General features: G+C 38.3%; 1 protein-coding gene across 4 annotated transcripts in view; it reads left to right on the forward strand.

Moving 5' to 3' along the window:
- The window catches only part of HIPK1 (homeodomain interacting protein kinase 1), a 49,580-nt gene that overhangs the window by 24,594 nt on the left and 5,406 nt on the right, over positions 1-19,580 (forward strand). For 3 of the 4 annotated variants that reach the window (XM_006919657.3, XM_006919658.2, XM_025038507.1), the window contains 12 exons: positions 3,107-3,226; positions 4,017-4,103; positions 4,775-4,959; positions 5,288-5,450; positions 6,347-6,572; positions 10,447-10,568; positions 11,432-11,566; positions 14,179-14,321; positions 14,709-14,891; positions 15,363-15,569; positions 17,115-17,356; positions 18,973-19,103. In XM_006919657.3, coding sequence (XP_006919719.1) covers positions 3,107-3,226; positions 4,017-4,103; positions 4,775-4,959; positions 5,288-5,450; positions 6,347-6,572; positions 10,447-10,568; positions 11,432-11,566; positions 14,179-14,321; positions 14,709-14,891; positions 15,363-15,569; positions 17,115-17,356; positions 18,973-19,103 — 1,944 coding nt within the window. The remainder of the gene's footprint in view (positions 1-3,106; positions 3,227-4,016; positions 4,104-4,774; positions 4,960-5,287; positions 5,451-6,346; positions 6,573-10,446; positions 10,569-11,431; positions 11,567-14,178; positions 14,322-14,708; positions 14,892-15,362; positions 15,570-17,114; positions 17,357-18,972; positions 19,104-19,580) is intronic. The other variant, XM_015595452.1, reaches the window with a different exon arrangement.

A 19,580-nucleotide genomic window follows, 5' to 3' on the forward strand; every position in this document is an offset into this window, starting at 1 on the left:
ATGAAGTATGATCAGCAGTGAATTTTTCATCAATGCGATAGCTGAGATTTTTATAGCAGATGTTTGTGAGTCTTGAAATCAAATGTGTGTACCTCTGTAGATGTTAGCTAATGGCTTCAGATTTGTTGGGAACATTAGAATTACTTAAAATAACAAATGACAGTACTTTTTGTTTGCATAAATGTGGAGCTTTTGTTGTTACTTTAAGTTTTGTGAAAAGCAGTATCTGGATATTAGCTTCCCATTCTACCTTCATATTGAAACTTTTATTCTATAATATTAAAATTTTAAATATTTTAATTTCATAAGTGCTTCATTGTAAAAAACTTAGAAAAGATAAGATGCACAGTAAACCAAGAGACAAAAATTTCAACCTTCAGTAGTTCTGCCCTCAGAGGTGACTTGTTAGTTATATTTTGGTATATTTTATATTTATATATTGTTAATTTTCATCTCATGTTTGTTGAGTACCTACTTTGTGTCAGGTCCTCTGGGCACTGGGAGTACAGTGCTAAATAAAACATCATCCTTGCCTTCATAGAGGCTATAATTTGGTGATGGGAAACACATTAAGTAGAAATCATAAAAATTATTATATAATGCAATCTAGATAAATTCTGTGAAAAAAATGTAGTTTGCCGTGTGTGTACACACACACATGCACGAATGTAAGTATCTCCTGACCATTTATGTCTCAATGACTCTCTTGATTATACTTATTTTTTTCCATCGCTGCTACTGTGATAGAGGCTTTCTTCATCACTTGCCTGGGCTACTAGAAAATCCCCCTTTATCTACTCCAGCCTCCCTCCAGTCTTTTTTACACAGCAGTTTTTTCCAAAACACAAATTTGATCATGCCACTCCTCTGCTCTTCTGTGATCTCCCATCACTTGTAGAGTAAAGGGCTTAATCCTTACTATGACCTCTGAATCCCCACATGGGTTGTCCCACCCCTTCCTCCCTCCCTCTCTAGGTTGATCTTAAAACCATTTCTTTTCCTTTTTTCTTTTTTTTTATACTCTAGCCCACTGGCATCATTTCAGCACTGGTTAAGAATATGCTAGCTTCCAACATGCGTCCTTGCACATACTGTTCTCAGAGTTGGAATGCTTCTCCACCAGCCATTCATTTCATTTAGTCATTCCTACTCATTTATCAGCTCCAGTGTCACTTCCTCAAGGAGCTTTTCCTCAGCAGTCCCCAGTCTAGGTCAGGTTCCTTTTTTATGTATTTTTATAGTAGCCTTTTTATTTTCTTCAGAATGCCAGTTCAGTTTGAGTTATGCGTTCAGTGTCTGTCTCACTAGACTGCAGTGTCTGTGAGAGCACGAACCATGTCTATATTTAAAATCACCACTGCCTGGCCTAATAAATACTTATTGAAAGAATGAATGAATATGTGCTATATATAGTTATGTTTCAAATACAGATTTATATAGAGAAACATATTTCATCAAATCTAAGACACCATTGATTAAAAGATGCATCATTTTTCTGTACCTCTGAGAAAAAAAAGCTACCAATTAAACTATGGTAGCTATCAGTTGTAAGACACGTCTTGGTTTCAGAAGTGTTAATGTGAAAAAATGTGTCCCTTAGAACCAGTGAAATGTAGTAATTAAAAAAATGAGTGAGATATATTTAATTTGTAATCTGTTTTTTCTATTTAGTATATTGTGAATAACTTCACATGTTAATAAATATATTTCTGCCCTGTTACTTTAAATGTCTGTATAGTATTTCATTGTACAGATTTTATCCTGGATTTTAAAAAACATTTTACCTTTTTTTATGCAAAAGAAGTTCACATTTAAAATGTTTTTATCCACATTAAAAAAAAAATTTGTTGTTTTACTAATACTGTGTTTTGGTTTTCAATTATGTAGCTCACAAACATTCAGAATAACATCTTGCTGTTGTCTAAAATTTTCTTGTGATAGCATGCCGGATTTAGCCATGGTTGACTGACCTCTGCTTTACATTCTTAAAATATTGTTGAGGACCCTAAAGAGCTCTATTTATATAGCTTACATCTATTAATAAATACTGGCATTAGAAATCAAAACTGAAGATTTTTAGGGGGAGAGGTGAGAAGTAGGATTTATTTCCTTGCTTACCAATTTCTAAAGTATAGCCATTCACATATGGAGGTGGGTAGTAAAAAAAAACCACTTCTTGCCTTGCTCTTGAGTGGAGAGGGAAGCAAATCGCCTCTTCTGTTGCTTTTCTAGACTGGGAGATTATGAAAGCAAACAAGTGTGAACTATTAAACTGGGAAATTTTTAAAACAAGCATATACAAACACATTTCATTAGCCATCAGAGCAGTGACATCGTTACATGTCACCTATGGAAATCTCTGTATGCCCATGAGAAGAGAATGAAAAAGGCGAATAACTTCTTAGGATTATTAATAGGTTTTACTTCACAGCCCCCCTGAAATATCTTGGAGACCCCAGGGGTCCCCAGACCACATTTGAAAACTGCTGGCCTAGTTTGTAATAGGTATTCAATAAATGTTGAATGAATGAACGTAGTACCAGTACTGATGAGGGCATAGAAAAGCTAAATTAAGTGCTTAATTTTATGGTATGAGAGATAAGCTCTGTGGCAATTTAGAGTAGGGGCAATTGACAGGAGCTAAAGTAGCCAAGGAAGGAAGAGGTTTATAGAAGCTTTTTCCTAATTGTTTTAATTTGATAATCTATCAAAAAAAAAAAAAAAAACTAAAACAAAAAATCTTGGTAATCCGTGAAATAGAGTTTGTTGAAAACCATTCAGTTGTGTCCTAGAAATCTCTTAAAGTTTTCTGAACGTTATAGCAGAAGTCTACAGAAAAGCAAAAGAGGTTACACACACAGTTTTCAAAATGGAGTTTTCTGTAAAGAACAGATAGTAACAAAGAAGTTACTAAATAAGTATTTGGCAATTACTTGTAAGTTAGCATATATTTGTATCTATAGAAAAATTTCATTTGTATTTATCAGAGTTAATTCTTTGCAGTGCCTTCCTTTTGTGGCTAGAGCTAATAATGTTTTAGTATAAAAATTTTTAATAATTTTGCTTTTTATTGCAAATCAATGTTTTGATGGTTTCGATGTTTCAGATTCGTTACATTTCACAAACACAAGGCCTGCCAGCTGAATATCTTCTCAGTGCCGGGACAAAAACAACCAGGTTTTTCAACAGAGATCCTAATTTGGGGTACCCACTGTGGAGGCTTAAGGTCGGTCTCCCCTCCTGTGTTCCCCATTCCTGTACTTCTCACTCCCAACTTTAAGTGTAAAATTTACTTCTTAATAATCTCGAGGTGCAGGAGGGAGAAGGGATGGGAGGAGGTATATGTTTGCAGGAGGAAATACTTTGAAAAATTATTTCACTGTGCCCATTTAGCCTTATTCTTAGTTAAAAAACAAAACTTTTAAAGGCCAGTTCAATTGGCTGAGGTTATTTTGTATATTTGAATCAGCAGCCGAGAAGGGGGTATGGAGACTAGTGCTCACCATTAAGAGTAAGTTAGTAATGGCTTATTTTTATAGAATTCTTAATAAATATGATATAATTTTCTAAGTACCCACATTAAGGTCTTATATATTTTCTTTAAACAAATACCTGCTGTCTGCTTCCTAGCCTGCTGCTTTAACTTGAGAGATCTCTGAGGAATTCGATTGACCCTGGGATTCTGCCTCTGAGCCTTTGCATAGTTAGTATTTGAAATATCATCTCATTTGAAAGTAGCTTTAAGAGAAAAAGGGTAATGTCCCTTCTTTCCTGACATTCTTCAGGAGCTGTGCTGCATCATTGCTTGCACGTTTATTTTATCACGGTTGAAAGGGTGGCTAGATATAAAGGTCACATCTCTGCGCCAGAAGATTTTCTAGTTGTAAATTACTTTCATGTTTGCCATCTCTGGTTGGCAAGGTGATGACACTTGTTTCTTTGTATTCTGGCTTTAATTAAGAATACAATGTGAAAATAATATACAGATGGGATTTTTTTGAATCTGTATTTTATAGACACCTGAAGAGCATGAATTGGAGACTGGAATCAAATCAAAAGAAGCTCGGAAGTACATTTTTAATTGTTTAGATGACATGGCTCAGGTGAGTATAGAAATTTTCAGAAAGCCATACATTTATGTATCTCTTTACTCAGAGATACCTTTCTGTTGGTTATAGTAAAGATAGATTCAATCTGTTATCTACTAGTATTTTTCATTTTTTAGAAGAAAATGCATTAATATTCTGCCTTGTATTAAAAGAGCATTTAAATCCTAACAAAGGAAACTTTTATATAGTTCTTCCTTCTTTTGCTAAACTGGTATGGTTATATGTCAGTATTTTGAAATATAGTTTAAGAAGGTTTCTTTCTTGTCCATTTCTTCTTCTAAATACATTCTTAAATAAGAGCTAACATTCATTGAGTGAGTATTATGTTCAAAACTTTATTTTACACTTAGGTCTCATCTTTTCAACAATAGAAACTTTTATATGTAAGTAATAATAGTCACTTTTGCTTAAGTTGTTTGATTCAAACTTTGAATGAACAGAAATTTATTCAGCTTTATTCTACCAACAAACTCTACCAAATTGAAGATTTTATTAGACAATGTAAGAAGAGCTTCCACCTGTGAAAATGATTATACTGTAATAAAAAGAATTTCCTTGGGTTTTTCTCTTGAGCACTATACATACAGTTTGGAGAGAAAGCAGATATATAGTGGCAGCATTAAAGGTTAAAATGAAATGTAATATTTTAAAATTTTCCTTGGAAGGTGAATATGTCCACAGACTTAGAAGGAACAGACATGTTGGCAGAGAAAGCGGATCGGAGAGAATACATTGATCTGTTAAAAAAAATGCTAACAATTGATGCAGATAAGAGAATTACTCCTCTGAAAACCCTTAACCATCAATTTGTGACGATGACTCACCTTCTGGATTTTCCACATAGCAATCAGTGAGTATGACATGGTTTGGGGCATTTTGCCATGATGTGGTTCTCTCTTGAGTTACCATCTTTTATTTAGATAAATGGAAATATCACGAGAGCAGCAGCTTTGAGGCTTGCATATTTGGCTCACTGATGCTTTTCTTTCTCATTAAAAAATTATGAAATTAAAAATTAGATGTGTATCTTTCCTCTTTATAGTCTTAAAAGACTGATTCATTTTATCTGAAAGTGCTCAGGGCAATGGGAGAAACATTGATCCATATTCATTTTGAATTGTTTTCTTGTGTTTAAATCTCAGCATTCGTTTTATTGACTCTTTACTCTCTTTTTTTAGTGTTAAGTCTTGTTTTCAGAACATGGAAATCTGCAAGCGGAGGGTTCACATGTATGATACAGTGAGTCAGATCAAGAGTCCCTTCACCACGCATGTTGCCCCGAACACAAGCACAAATCTAACCATGAGCTTCAGCAACCAGCTCAACACAGTGCATAATCAGGTATTCAGTAAATGGTTTTGGAAACCCAAACCTAAGTGGGGTGGAAACCAGTAAGAATACAGGGTGAGGTAAAGAAACCAGCTTTTGCTTTGGGGGTCTTGTTGCTTTTTAGAGTAGACTGATAATACCTATCAGTAGCATACTGACCAATAACTACAAAAGGCCTAATCCATGCCCTCATAGTCTTAGCGTAGTCAAATAAATGGAGCCTGGCTCTTGGACTGCTTACTGCTGTTAGTTGTACTGACTTTAGCCAAATAACTCTTTCTCTGTTAAAAGATTTGTATGTGTCTCATTGTATCTACTGAAGGGTGTTTCCAGTAATTTTTTTTACATGCTGTACATTAGAGTCCCAGAACTTCTCACCTTATAAGTGAAAGTTTGTGCCCTTTGACCACCTTCATTCATTCTCCCTCCCCTCCCTCCCCCTAGTAGTCACCAGTCTACATTCTAGTTCTGTGATTGGGTGTTTCCAATAATTTAAGAGTGTTTTTGCATTTCTTTTCTAAACAGTGATATTTATATTTAACTTTGTTTCTGAAAATATAAGCTTCTTAATTTTTTAGCTTGGTCTACTTTTTAAGTGAGATTTGGTGGGATCACACACCCAGCAACTTTTTGAACAGAAAGAAGAGGTAGGGAATATATAAAGAAAAGGCATGTAGCCTCAACCAGTACAGGACCACTTTTTATTCTTCGTTTTCTTAATTCAACCTTGTAATATGCCTTAAATTTAGAGACTGGGAAAATTTCTTAAGCAGAGAGTTATTTTCTTTATGTATCTATAAAGATAGATAGTATTACTTTTAAAACTAAGTTTTTCTGGATGGATTCTCTGTGTGTAAATGTATTGGTATTGCTGTACCTGTATACAGCTATAATCCTTTTGTTTTTAGGCCAGTGTTTTAGCATCCAGTTCTACTGCAGCAGCTGCTACTCTCTCTCTGGCTAACTCAGATGTCTCACTGCTGAACTACCAATCGGCTTTGTACCCATCATCTGCAGCACCAGTTCCTGGAGTTGCCCAGCAGGGCGTCTCCTTGCAGCCTGGAACCACCCAGATTTGCACTCAGACAGATCCATTCCAGCAAACATTTATAGTGTGTCCACCTGCTTTTCAAAGTAAGTGGGGAAACTCCTATATCCTGTGTTATTATATTATACCTACCTCTTTTAGGCAGATCCTTATTAGGTAGCTAGTTGTTTACTTTGATCTTTGGCAAGTTTAAACTCTGTCTCTGATCATGAAAGTAACTGAAATTAACAAAGTAGATTTCCCCTTTTTTATATTGGTTACTTTTATCTGATTATGATACTACCTGACACATGACAATTCAATTAACATTTTTTTGTTCGAACTGCCCGATATCAATTTTCTTGTCCATTGAGACCTTACACCGGTGTCACATATCTCGTATAAGCTTGTATCTCAATATGCAGAATATATACATCTAGAAAAGAATTTGTTGTAAACACAATTGCTATATATTGACTCTTATTTCCTGTATCATTCCATTATAAAATTATAGTGTTCCAAATGTAATTTTATTATAAAGTGTAAAAAATCATGTTTAAGAATGTGGATACCTTAAGTTACAGGAAAAATAAAGATTATTATTTATTGAACTGAAAAAAATTCTGCAAGCTGAGGTGCTTGTGCGGAGAAGGCATTAAGCTTATCTGCTTCAGCTTAAGAATCATTGTTCCTATGAACTGTCAGCAGAGAGACAGGCTAGCTGAAGAAGATGGCTCCGATCCCATATGTGGCAATAAGATTTTAATTTCCACATTCCCATCCTTCCTCATTTTCTCATTATTGTATAATTCAGTCTGTTCACTTCCTTTTCTTCCTGCAATATGGGCAATATGTGTTTTTGATCTGGTGAGCCATTTAAAAGGTTAAATTATTTTAAGGATATTTTCTGACAACTCATGACTTTCCCCATAGAAAGTCAGTGTCAGTGCCCTGTGGGAATAAACCAGGATTCAGGCTTCGTGTAGCACTTTACATAGAAGCAGGTAGCATTTTTATCATTTTACTTGAGTTACTTATTGACTGTGACTCTTTTGTTTGTTTGGTTTCTGACAGAGTCGGAGCAAGCTGAAGGCAAAAAGGGGCTAGGGGAGACTGAGAGAGTACCGGGAGGACAGGAGAGCGATAGCGGTGTAAACCAGGGAGAAACCACAGGGAGAGCGGAGGAGCAGATTCAAAACCCGTAAATGCACATTTAGCCTAACTTCCCAAATTATTTTCTCTGTATGCTTCATAATAGTGGATTCTGTACTTTGGGTTGTCATATGTTGAATGATTCTTCTACTGAATTTAGCAAAATAGCTACCCTGCTTCCCGCCACCTTTGCCAAAGTGAATTTCATTGGAACAGTTTTTAGATGTGGGATTCCCAGGTTTTCTGCTTCTCAGATGATATTTCAGAGATGAGGCAGAAGACTTTTTTAGTTCCTTTAACAAAACAAAATGTCAACTGAAGAGGTACAGGGGAAAAGCAGTATCACTTTTGGTATAATTAGGTGAATATCAGCTTTGGAAAATTTTTTCCTGTTTAGTAAGTTCATCACCTAAAGAGCTAAGTAGAGCAAATTTTAAAATTTCCGAATGAAAGAGAATTTTGAAATTAAGGTAAGGACAATGAAGAAAGCTGATATATATTACTACATGCCAAATAATGTTTTCAGTCCTTCATCTCACAAAGAAGCCTAGGAAGTGGGTAATGTCATTAAGCCCTATTTACAGTTGAGAAGGCTAATCATGATTCCCTCATCTGCCCAGAGTCTTTATAACTATTTAGTGATAGAACCATAATTTGAACCCAGGCAGTGGGATTCATATCTTATGTATGTATTTTGAAGTATTATTCTACATGACCTCTCAGTATTTAAACTCAAATAGCTGCAAAGAGTTTGTCAGTTGATTTGCCAGCCACAGCCATATGCTGGTTTCTGCCCAACAGTCTTCTGTTCCAGGTTGTCTACTTTTCTTTCTCCATCTGCTCTTTTACAATATGCTTGTACTTGCAAGAGAAATAGATCTTCAGAAATTGGACAGTTTTCTTCTACTTCTCATGCTTCCATGGATTTTATTTTAAAGGGCTGTGTTCAACAGAAACAAAACAAAACAAAAATTGAACCCTTCTTAATTGGGGGGGGAGGGGGGGAGGGATGTAACCTTCCAAAATGTTGCCTTTTGTTAATTCTTTGTTTCCACTTGGGATTCCCTGAAGAAGCTGGTTTTAAATGAGCTCGATTGCTGTGGCTTAGCCTAAATTACTATAGCCATCTCATACTGAGTCACATTTGTAGGTCAGTACTATAAATACTACTTTCTATACTATTGTAGTTGACCAAGATACACATTTTGCTCAGTGGAAACTATTATTCTATAATTTTGTCCCCTTTTACTTCATCACCCTCGAACACATAGATGAGCTTCTAGAGAGAACATTTTATCCTAAATTTTGCCTCCTCAGTTCCCCCAGATTCATAATTACATTAACATTGTTTTGTAGTTAGCCATGTGTCCTGGGAGTATAGACAAGGATTTTAATGTTGCTTAGCTTTCTTATTAGATAGAATTGCCTTAGGAATAATGGCTGGTAAATTTTTTATCTGGATATCTGGATTTGCTACCTTTTATATTTATATAATTAGCACTTCTAAAAAAGTTAGAGTGTTTTAATTATGATTTTACTAGTCTCTTACTTTGTACACTGTGTTTATGTTTTTTTATATGACAACTTGTTACTAAATTACTTTTAAATTACCGAAATGGAACATTGAAAGACTCAATTTGCTGAAAACAACAGTGTTAGAGTTTATGAGTTGTGCCCGTTTGATACCTCCATAGTAATATTGAGAGAAATTGGTTGGTGATAGCTTAAAAAGTGTCGTCGATGGAGAACCTAATTAAAATGTTCGTATTCTCACTTGACAAAACTGAAGGCATTAGTGCAGTAGAGGTATAACAGAAACTTAAATTCTCTACATTGAAAGTTTCGATAGGTCGGTTTAAAAGAAAGCTGTGAGTATCATCAGCTTTGGAAAATTTTTTCCTATTTAGTAAGTTTATCACCTGAAGAGCTAGGTAGAGCAAATTCTTGGCAAAGGGAGAACTATCTTGACAGCCCCTCTGTTCTTCAGAATGTGATATTCCCATTTGTAGGAAAGATTTATTCAGCATTTGTACCCAGAGCATAGTGAATAAAGATAAATGAGACATGGTCATTGTTTTAAAGGCAGTACAAAGTTCTTGATTTTCTTAGCTGCCCAAGCTACAAAAGAGCCTTCTTAGAAAGCTATTGATGACAGGGTCAGATTTCTAAAATTAGTAGGAAAAAATGTTTCTGTAAATCAACATGTCTACTTCTAAAAATATTTTTATCCCAGGCATAATTTCTTCAGTTCACATACTAGATAAAGAAAAAATATGACTAATTTGTGAATTAAGTGATATTTTTTGAGGAGAAGGGTAAAACATCACCCTGAAATAGTCTAAATACAAGGATAATTTAACATGATAAATATTTAGTTTTTCATATTTTCTTATCTAATTTAACCAAAAATTATAATTTTATTTAAGTCTTTGCTTTTTAATAAGATTATATTTAAAAAACACATTTTTTTCCTTTAATGGGTCAAAAGCTGTATGTAACTTACTAAGTGAAGATTTTTGTTTTTGCCTATACTGTTTGTGGGAATGGGATGGGTGTTATGTGTTAAGTTTTGTAGGATAAAAACAAAAATTAGAATTCCCTTAAATCAGCCCTCCCTGTATCCAACATATTTTCATTAATCTGAAAGGACCGTGTCTCCCTTTCCTAAACTCCCCAGACTTCTACGAAACTCGTTTGTTTTGTGTCTAGAACTAAAATCTAGGTGATAGATTATTTGCACAGAAAAGCTAAAAACAAACAAAAGAACCCCAAGCAAACAATACCCCCAGATCTGCCAAAGCAATTTAACTGTGATGTTGTTTTCTGCAGCTGGGCTACAAGCAACAACAAAGCATTCTGGATTCCCTGTGAGGATGGATAACGCTGTGCCAATTGTACCCCAGGCGCCAGCCGCTCAGCCGCTGCAGATACAGTCGGGAGTCCTCACGCAGGTAGATACTCAGTGTTGCTGAAGCGCTACTGAAAATCAGATATTTTGTGCTATAAAATGGTATTTGCTTTGACTGTAAGATCTTTCTTGGTCTCGATTCAGTGGACTTAAACCTCTCTAATGGAATGACGGAGTCGTTCCTAGCACTGTCCCAACTCTGCTGGCGTTCGCCGTAGACTTGCAGGGATGCATATCCAGATTTTGAGAACTTGTGTTTTGAGAAAATTTCCTCTAATTTTGCGAGATGAAGTTAATATTTTATCTTGTCGCTCCTTGAGATATAGCACACACGTAACAACATTTTGGTTCTAAAAATAAAACATTCCCCTTTTGCTCACTTAGTGTCCTCTTTGCTCGCTCTTTCAGAATGTCATCACAGTTGAGAGGCTGGTTCATATCAGTATGCCTCCTCAAGTATTACGTTCCTTTATTCCTTACGTTTAACTAGCCTGTAGAAAGCTTTGAAACTTTATACCTACCATGGAACATGCGACTAAAAAGGTCAAGAAAGATCATAAAGTATTCATATAAGCAACAGATATTATATTTTCCATTCTCTATGTAAATGGCCCAGTGGGAACTGGAATTGCGAGTGGGAATTCTTAATGTGCCTTTGCGAACTGAGTTTTGTGTATCTGACCCCCCGGATCCTACCCAGGAAGGAGTCCTGTACTTTTTTGCTTTAGGCCATTGACATTGACCTGGTGGGCCAATGCCGTGCAGAGTTGGAGGGGAATGTGCATTTTAGGTGCTAGAAAATGACTGCTTGTTGTCGGGAATAACTTGGGGGGAACGAGAACCCTTCGGAATCCGGACGACCTGCCTCGGTGTTTGTTTCACTCACCTGCCTGATCTGCGTTTCAGGGAAGCTGTACTCCACTAATGGTAGCAACTCTCCACCCTCAAGTAGCCACCATCACACCGCAGTACGCGGTGCCCTTTACCCTGAGCTGCGCAGCCGGCCGGCCGGCGCTGGTTGAACAGACTGCCGCTGTACTGGTAATTCCCTCACTTGATTGTGTTACTAACGGAGTTTCTTTGGTTTCTTTCTTTTTTATTTTTTTCCTGTTTGTTTTGTTGTTTTCTTCTGCTTTTATCATTTTTTTTTTTTTTTTTTTTTAATTCAACTCAGTCTCTGCAGAGGGCATGGAAGCATGTGCCATCTTGTGGCTGTGTTCTTGCTACATCTTTGATGTCTCATTGTTTTCCTTCCCAACATTTGCCAAAGCACTGTTTGGCTCTGATGTTCAGTGTGGCTCTGTAAGGAGCCAGGTCCCTTGATTCTCGTTCGCCAGCCTAGCGTGATAAAAGCTCTTGCTGTAGTGTCAGAGGAGCATCAGCGCTGTTACCTGTTTTCTGCCCTTTCACCCTCCGATCCTAGAGCATGAAAGAAATGGCCTTTAGTTTGGCTCTGCTACAGGTACCTGTATGGCCAAAAGTTGAACTGTTTGGCAAGTTAGCTTCCTTATTTGTTGTTTTAAGCTCCTAAAACTTTCATGCATGTAGAAATGTTTAAGATGCCCTTAATTTATTACACCGTCAGTTGATACTAACTTTCCTTCTGTGAACACATGAAGATAACTGTTTTTGCCACCTGTGATCAGTGGCAGCTTATATCTTTCATTTAAAGATGTTCCCTTTAGAATCCTTTTAGATTGTATTTCATTTGTTGGTTGAAACTAAAGTTGTACTCATTTTTAGGGGTTTATGGAGAAATTAATTATTTTACAAATAAGTCTTTATAAAAAGGTGAAAATATGGCTGAAAAACTTTATGTAAATAGAATATTTGTTACTAAAAGCCATGAGGAAAAGTTATTAAATACAGCAGCAACTGTAGTAATATAGAGCTTAGAGATAGGAAAAACCAACAAACAGGACTTGAAGATGTATTTCAGGATTTATAAACTTCAGAGTGATTTTTGGATGTGTTTCATTTATTCGGGGGAGTTAGAACTGTTTAGTGGACATCCAGCATTTTTCATTATTTGAAATTTAAAATTAAGCAAGCATTTAAAAACGTACTTGATTCTATCGAATCCTGATATTTCTACATCTTTCAAAGAGGCTTTCAGTTTCTTTTGTTGTTTCTCAAGGACTCATGTGAGTGAAAATACTTCTAGAAACATACTTTAGTTGTTGGAATTTCTTTGGTTTTCAGTTTAAAAGTCTTTATCACCTCCAGTTTAATTATAAGTATAAAACCTGAGTGCAAGGAAGTCAGATACATGTCCAATTCAGTTGATTCAAGACACTAGTTTTAACTTGCTCACTTACAGTTTCGAGGTTAGGAGTGTTAGCTGACACTTCTCCTTTGCTGCTTCTCTTGAGTTTGCACTAGCCATTTGCTAAGCTTTGCATATTTTTGTTCTTCCTCTGTCAAAACAGTTTCGTCGCTTGGAACACCAGATTTCTGCCTCACATTGGAATGTTATTTCTTGCTCTGTATTAAACTACGTGCTTTGTCTTGTGCAGGTGTTGGCTTATGGAAAGACGCATGGTGTGACTTAACATACTTCTCTTATTTTCTGTTTTGTTTTGTTTTCAATTCTGCTTATGGTAGCAGACGTGTTTGCAGTTTCTCTGCTTCGAAGGCTTCTTGTTTGGAACCAGTATTGGTAACAAGTGGATCTGTTACTTGCAGAAATATTTTTAAAACAGTGTCTTGATGGCCTTGCAGTTTGAAATTCAAGAAACAGAGCCATATGTACCCAAGTACTGTAGGTGATTGTACTGTAGAAATGAAGTTTTAAAAGGAAACTTTCAAATCTGTTCCCTTTTTTTTTAGAAAATGCCAGAATTTCTCTAAGAAGTACAGAAAACATTAATATGTTGCTGTCTATTGCAAGTGACATGGCTTGTTAAAAATTAAAAATGATGTATTTTCTTGTAGTGATTAATTTTTATGTTGAAGTATGTTTCTACAAATGATACATAAAACAGTGTTTTAGGTAACTGTTAAAAAATATGGTGCTCTCTGCATCTATTTCTTAAATATTTTACTTAATGCCTTATTTAAAAATTCTATTAAATGGCAATAAAGGGTGAAGCTAGCTTTCTCTTGCTGGCATAAGCGTGTTTGCCAAAGGATTTTTGGCCTTCAGTCATCCACATCTGGCTCCATTTTCCAAGTACTACCCTTTTAAAAAAGAACAATTCTCTCCTTTGTTTTATGGGTTAAAATGACCTCTGATTGGCACTCCAATTTTAAAACTCCTATTTTTAATCTCAAGGGAGCTGTCTTAACTCTTTCTAGGGGTATTTTTAGAATCTTTGCAAATAATATTCCAGCATTTAACCAGAGCTTACGTGTGAGCTTTCAGACGCCTTTACAGTATTGTAGAAACTCTTAACCACAGGGGTCGTCTTTTCTTTAATAGCCTTGTGGTCAGGTTGTGGAGGTGGCCAAGACACAGCAGTGTGTTCTTTTTCCCTAATTACAACACTTGTAACCTTGAGCCCCTCTGACCTTTCTTTTTTAATCTCTGCAAGTTAACACTCTACAAGCAGCTTCTTTTAAGATGTGAATTTTTTCTTTCATCTAAAAAACAAAATAATAAAACCCACCAAGAATGAGTCAAGTCTGGATCTTTTTTGTGTGTTTCCTTACAGCAGGCTTGGCCTGGAGGAACCCAGCAAATTCTACTGCCTTCAACTTGGCAACAGTTGCCTGGGGTAGCTCTACATAACTCTGTCCAGCCCACAGCAGTGATTCCAGAGGCCCTGGGCAGCGGCCAGCAGCTCACAGACTGGAGGCGAGTGCCCTGTGTTCCTCTCGGGGAGATTTGCAAGGGCAGATTCCTCAGGGTGGGCACGCTGGATGATTTGGTGAGACTGGGAAGGAAATAAAGGGAAGAAGAGATTTAGTTCTATTTAAAATCCTTTAAGAAGAGAACCCATGTCAGGCTAGGAGATGGAGGTATAAGAAAACTTTTAATATAGGAAAACAGGTTCTAAGATCAGGAATCATTTACTTCAGATTTAAAGACAGTCTTTTGCCATTAGAAAACGTAAAGCTTTGTAATCCAGGTATATGTAGCAAAATCAGGTTTTTTTGGTTGTTTCAAGTGCTCGTACTACTTATTCGGCCCCGGTTTCCCATGTTTTGGGCGCTCACTGTCCTGTTCCTTCTGTTGGTACAGGAATGCACACTCTCACGGCAACCAGTACAGCACCATCATGCAGCAGCCGTCCTTGCTCACGAACCACGTGACACTGGCCACTGCTCAGCCCCTAAATGTCGGTGTAGCCCATGTGGTCAGACAGCAACAGTCCAGTTCACTGCCGTCAAAGAAGAATAAGCAGTCTGCTCCAGTCTCTTCTAAGTAAGCCTCCGTGAGAGCTGATAGGTAAAACCAGGCCAGGTCGAGAGAGACATTGCCTGGCATTTCGAGCATTGCCTAGACCCCTTTGGGAGGAAGCAGCAGGTAGCTGCCAGGTTGAGGGGACTGTGCACGCGTACCAGATTTGGGACTGTGCCGATCCTTTCTCTCTGCTGCCACTTAGAATCCTGGCCTCCTTTATGCCATTTTTATTTTTCTGCCCACTTTACAGAGTGAAATTTAACCGTGGGGTGAAGGGCGTACAAAAATAAAATCTATGTGGTATTTTGGTATTCTTATCCCTGGAAACCTTGGGTAGAGTGGTTAGTTTACTTTTTCTTGGAACTTTTATAGTTAAGTGTATTGGCTTGATGATTATGTAAAAAGGCAAACCGGACAGAGTTCTGGGGAAAAGATGTATAGTCTGGGGGGCCAAGAACTAAATGGTCTTTCTTATATGATCTTGCCCTGCAGGTCCTCTCTGGATGTTCTGCCTTCTCAAGTCTATTCTCTGGTCGGGAGCAGTCCCCTCCGTCCCACATCTTCTTATAATTCCCTAGTCCCTGTGCAAGATCAGCATCAGCCAATCATCATTCCAGATACTCCCAGCCCTCCTGTGAGTGTCATCACTATCCGAAGTGACACCGACGAGGAAGAGGACAACAAATACAAGCCCAATAGGTAAGATGGGTGAATATTCACTGGCTCCGTGGCTCCCTGCTTTGGCCTTAGACCCTTGGCTTCAGGCAAGTGGCCAAGTTTTGGCTATGACAGGAAGGACTGAAAAGGAGCATTTTGAAAGCATGGCCATGGGTTAGTGAGCCAGAGTACTCAGGTTTCCCCAGCCGAGTGCTGTCAGGTTTTCTGTAACACTCTACATGTTCATCAGGTAAATCAGCCCTTCAGACACACTAGATGGAACGTGTATATTAAGTTGTCAGCCTGCTCTAGCTCAGAGTGCATGTTGTGCTTCAGACACGACCCTTTGCCTTTAGTGAACCGCAGTGTCTGAAAACATAAGGAACACAGGCATTTAAACAGCAGTTAATTGCAGTGAGTCAGTAGACAGGAGATTATTTGAAACCCGTGTAATTTCTTAATCTGAAAAGGCTTCTTTGGAAGAGGTAGAACTTCAGGTAAGGCCACCTTCCTTTTCTTCCTCTGCTGTATGATCTGAAATGTTAACAATTTAAGAGTAATTTCCTCTTATCCCAGCACCTTAATCCAAGTCCTTAACTGGGCAATTAACTAAGAGTGGATACATTTAAGAACTGTGATACACACCTCTCTCCTAGTGAAAAGATACTGTAGTCAGTTGCCTTGATTGTCCTTGGTTGTATTCTTCATTGGGGTGTTGGCCGTTAGGCGTTAAGAAGAGGAAATAAGCCCACTTTTACCTGAGGATTCACACATGAAAGTAATTTAGGAGACTTTACAGAGTCACATATAAATGAAGTTCAAATGAACTTGAAAGTAATTTTAGAATTAAGTACTTCAAAGGGCTATTTATAAAATGATATTTACAAATGGTAAGTAGTATCAAAACTGAGTTTTACAAGTGGTCATTTAACTGATGTGGAGAAGAGAAAAAGTACATTTTTCAGTGAGAGAAGGAGGCCTAATAGTGGCCAAAATTATGTAACCAGCAGGATTGCTTTGACTGGAGCCAAATCTACTAAAAAAAAAAAAAGGGAAAACTAAAGTTAGTAAGGTGGGGATCAGTTTGTGAAAGAACTTTAAAAAAAGTATGGCGAGAAGTTTAGATATAATAAGGAACCATTTACAGTCTTTTAGGGTGATATGGAAAAAAAGTGGTGTTTGGAGAATACTATTGAATAACAGTGACTGGGAATGACTAAGAGGCAACATGGAATAGTTGTTAAATGTGTGTACTTTGGAGTCATTCTTTGCTATAGCTGAATCCCATCTTTAATCACTTGTGACTTGTATCTTTTGGTGAAGTTCCTTACTACGTCTCTGTTTCTTCCTCTGCAAAATGGGGATAATAGTACCTATTCACAGAAGTTTTGTGAGGATTAAACGAGAGATGCCTAATGTAAGACTGGTGCCTGATGCAAAGTAAGCACTCAGAAGTATGCTGCTGCTGTTTTTATTATTGTTACTGTCCTTGTCATCATCATCACCTTTGCCATGGGAGGACCAGAGACCACCAAAGAAAACATGGCTAAATGTTGGTTGAATTTTTATGTATTTTTTTTTTTGCAGCTCTGGTCTAAAGGCAAGGTCTAATGTTATCAGCTACGTCACTGTCAATGATTCTCCAGACTCTGACTCTTCCTTGAGCAGCCCATATTCCGCTGATACGCTGAGTGCTCTCCGGGGCAATAGTGGCCCCCTTCTCGAGGGCCCGGGAAGAGCCATGGGGGATGGCAGCGGTACCCGCACCATCATTGTGCCTCCACTGAAAACTCAGCTTGGTGACTGCACTGCAGCAACCCCAGCCTCAGGTGAGCATCTTCACAGCGAGAGTTAAACTCTTTTTTGGTGTGTGTATCCTCAGTATTTTGCTATAATCTACTTAGGCCAGTGGTAGAGACCAGTGCATGGATTTTCTCAAAAATTATTGAATTTAGAAATCAGTTCTTTGTGATGTGAAATCATTCAGGGCCATCAGCTTATCTTTCTATTTTTATTTTGCTTGGATTAATACAAAAATGTATTTGTAGTTTCAGAAACATACTGTTGATGGGAGAAGGTTGACGAGACATGCTGTATGGTGGGGAGAATTAGCAAGCAGTTTTTTTGCCACAGGTGATTTGATTTTGATAATCCAGAAGTGGATAGGAACTGATAATATTAAAAATGACTGCAAAAGTATTCATGGGAAATACTATGTACCGTGGACCTCTTCTCTCCCAGTGTCATAGCGGTGATGCTTTTGTAGGTTTTATTATCAACCTATAACTTCCATCTTTTTTGTGCTGTTAGATCCTGGGCTTGGGCTCCGTGGTTCAGTTATTGGGTCACACTCACTGCAGTGACAAGGCCCAGGTTTCCCTGGCTTGACATGATAGAAGCTGTCTTACTCATGCGACTTCCCAGTGCAGGTATTCCTGGCTGGGAGGCCTGCGCTCAGCTACCGGTCAGAGCTTTGGGGTCCTCGGCTTCCAGTCAGGAGGAGGAATTTTGGAGGAGGCACATATACTTCTTAATTTCTTTAGCCCTAGGTATAGTGAAAACTAGTCACATGGCCCCACCTGGAGGCAGGGGGGCCCAGGGATGTAGACCTTGACTAGGTTGCTGCTTCCCAGTGGCAGTCCTGTGCGGCACGGGAAGGGAGCGTGAATTTTTGGTGTCAGTGTAGCTGTCTCTGCCATACTTGTATAAACTAGTGTTTTACTGTGAGTTCTGTTATTGCCAGAGACATAAACAGCATTCTGATTTGAGGGTATTGTGTTTAGTACAGTTCTCAGAAGTGGACGACTGCCCCATTGCAGCCAGAGTGCAGACGTCCTCATGCCAGGCTGCGCAGCGCTCTCTCCGCTGTGGGGTCCAGGGAGTGCAGTTCACTCCACATGTCACCGAGTAAACAAGGGCTCCAGCTTTCCTAGCAGGGCCACAGAGGAAGCAGATGTTTGAAAAATGATCTTGCTTCTTCACCTGTTTCTTAGAATTTGAAGATAGTGAGTGTCCATCAAGATGTAATCTTGCCTTCCTTCAAACCCTTTTGCTACTTAAATGTCCTGAGTATTACAGCATCTTACCCAGCTTCACGTCGTCATTTCTATGCTTGTTTAATCCATTCCTACATAAAACTGGGCTCCTTGAGGGGTAGTATCTCACTTGTGCTTGTATTTCCAGTAGCACATTAAATTAGATCATGTTTATGGATGTGAACATGTTGAAGATCCTTTATGAACCTTGTAGCAAGATGGAAGAGAAATGGATAATACAGTTTTTGTTTTCATGTAAATATAATTGAGGAAATAAGATACACCTGAAACTTTAACTCTTGCAAACCTCATACAAATGTGGACTGATTGATAGGAGACCACTTGAGGGTTAGCTCGGTGGCTCCCACCAGATGTGCACTCATAGCTAACCAAGGCCTGATCTTTTTTAGGGCTCCTGAGCAGTAAGACCAAGCCAGTGGCCTCAGTGAGTGGGCAGTCATCTGGATGCTGTATCACCCCCACGGGGTATCGAGCGCAGCGCGGGGGGACCAGCGCAGCACAGCCACTCAACCTTAGCCAGGTAAGCGCTAGGGGCTGCTGCCTTCTGTTTGGTTCCCCCCTTATTGTTACTCTCTGGAGAACCCTGCTTCTGGCTGGACTGCTGAATAAAGCCAAATGAAGCCCTTTTTGTGTCATACCACTTGGTGTTCTGTGGCCTGCGTCATATCCGCATGTGCTGTGTCTCTTCACTCCTTCTGTAGGTGTGTCAGGACGTACATTCCAGATTTTCCATCAGACCTTTCTAGCTTGTCTTGTAAGATTAGAGAACTCTCTGGAATATAGAAAGAATCTCGGGTGCTTTAGTCCATGCTCGGGTCTGCACCACCACATGCTTGGGAGACCAGGGTCTCTCTCTCTATCTCCCACTTCGTAAATAACCTGAGCCTCACACTCGAGAGACAGTGAGAAGCTTTCTGGCCACTTGATCAGCTGGTTCTCATCCTACATGTTATTGAATCTGGGATCTGGGGCTTTTCCTCCGATGTGATCCTTTGTG

The sequence above is a fragment of the Pteropus alecto genome, unplaced genomic scaffold, assembly GCF_000325575.1.
Source record: "Pteropus alecto unplaced genomic scaffold, ASM32557v1 scaffold106, whole genome shotgun sequence".
NCBI lineage: Eukaryota > Metazoa > Chordata > Mammalia > Chiroptera > Pteropodidae > Pteropus > Pteropus alecto.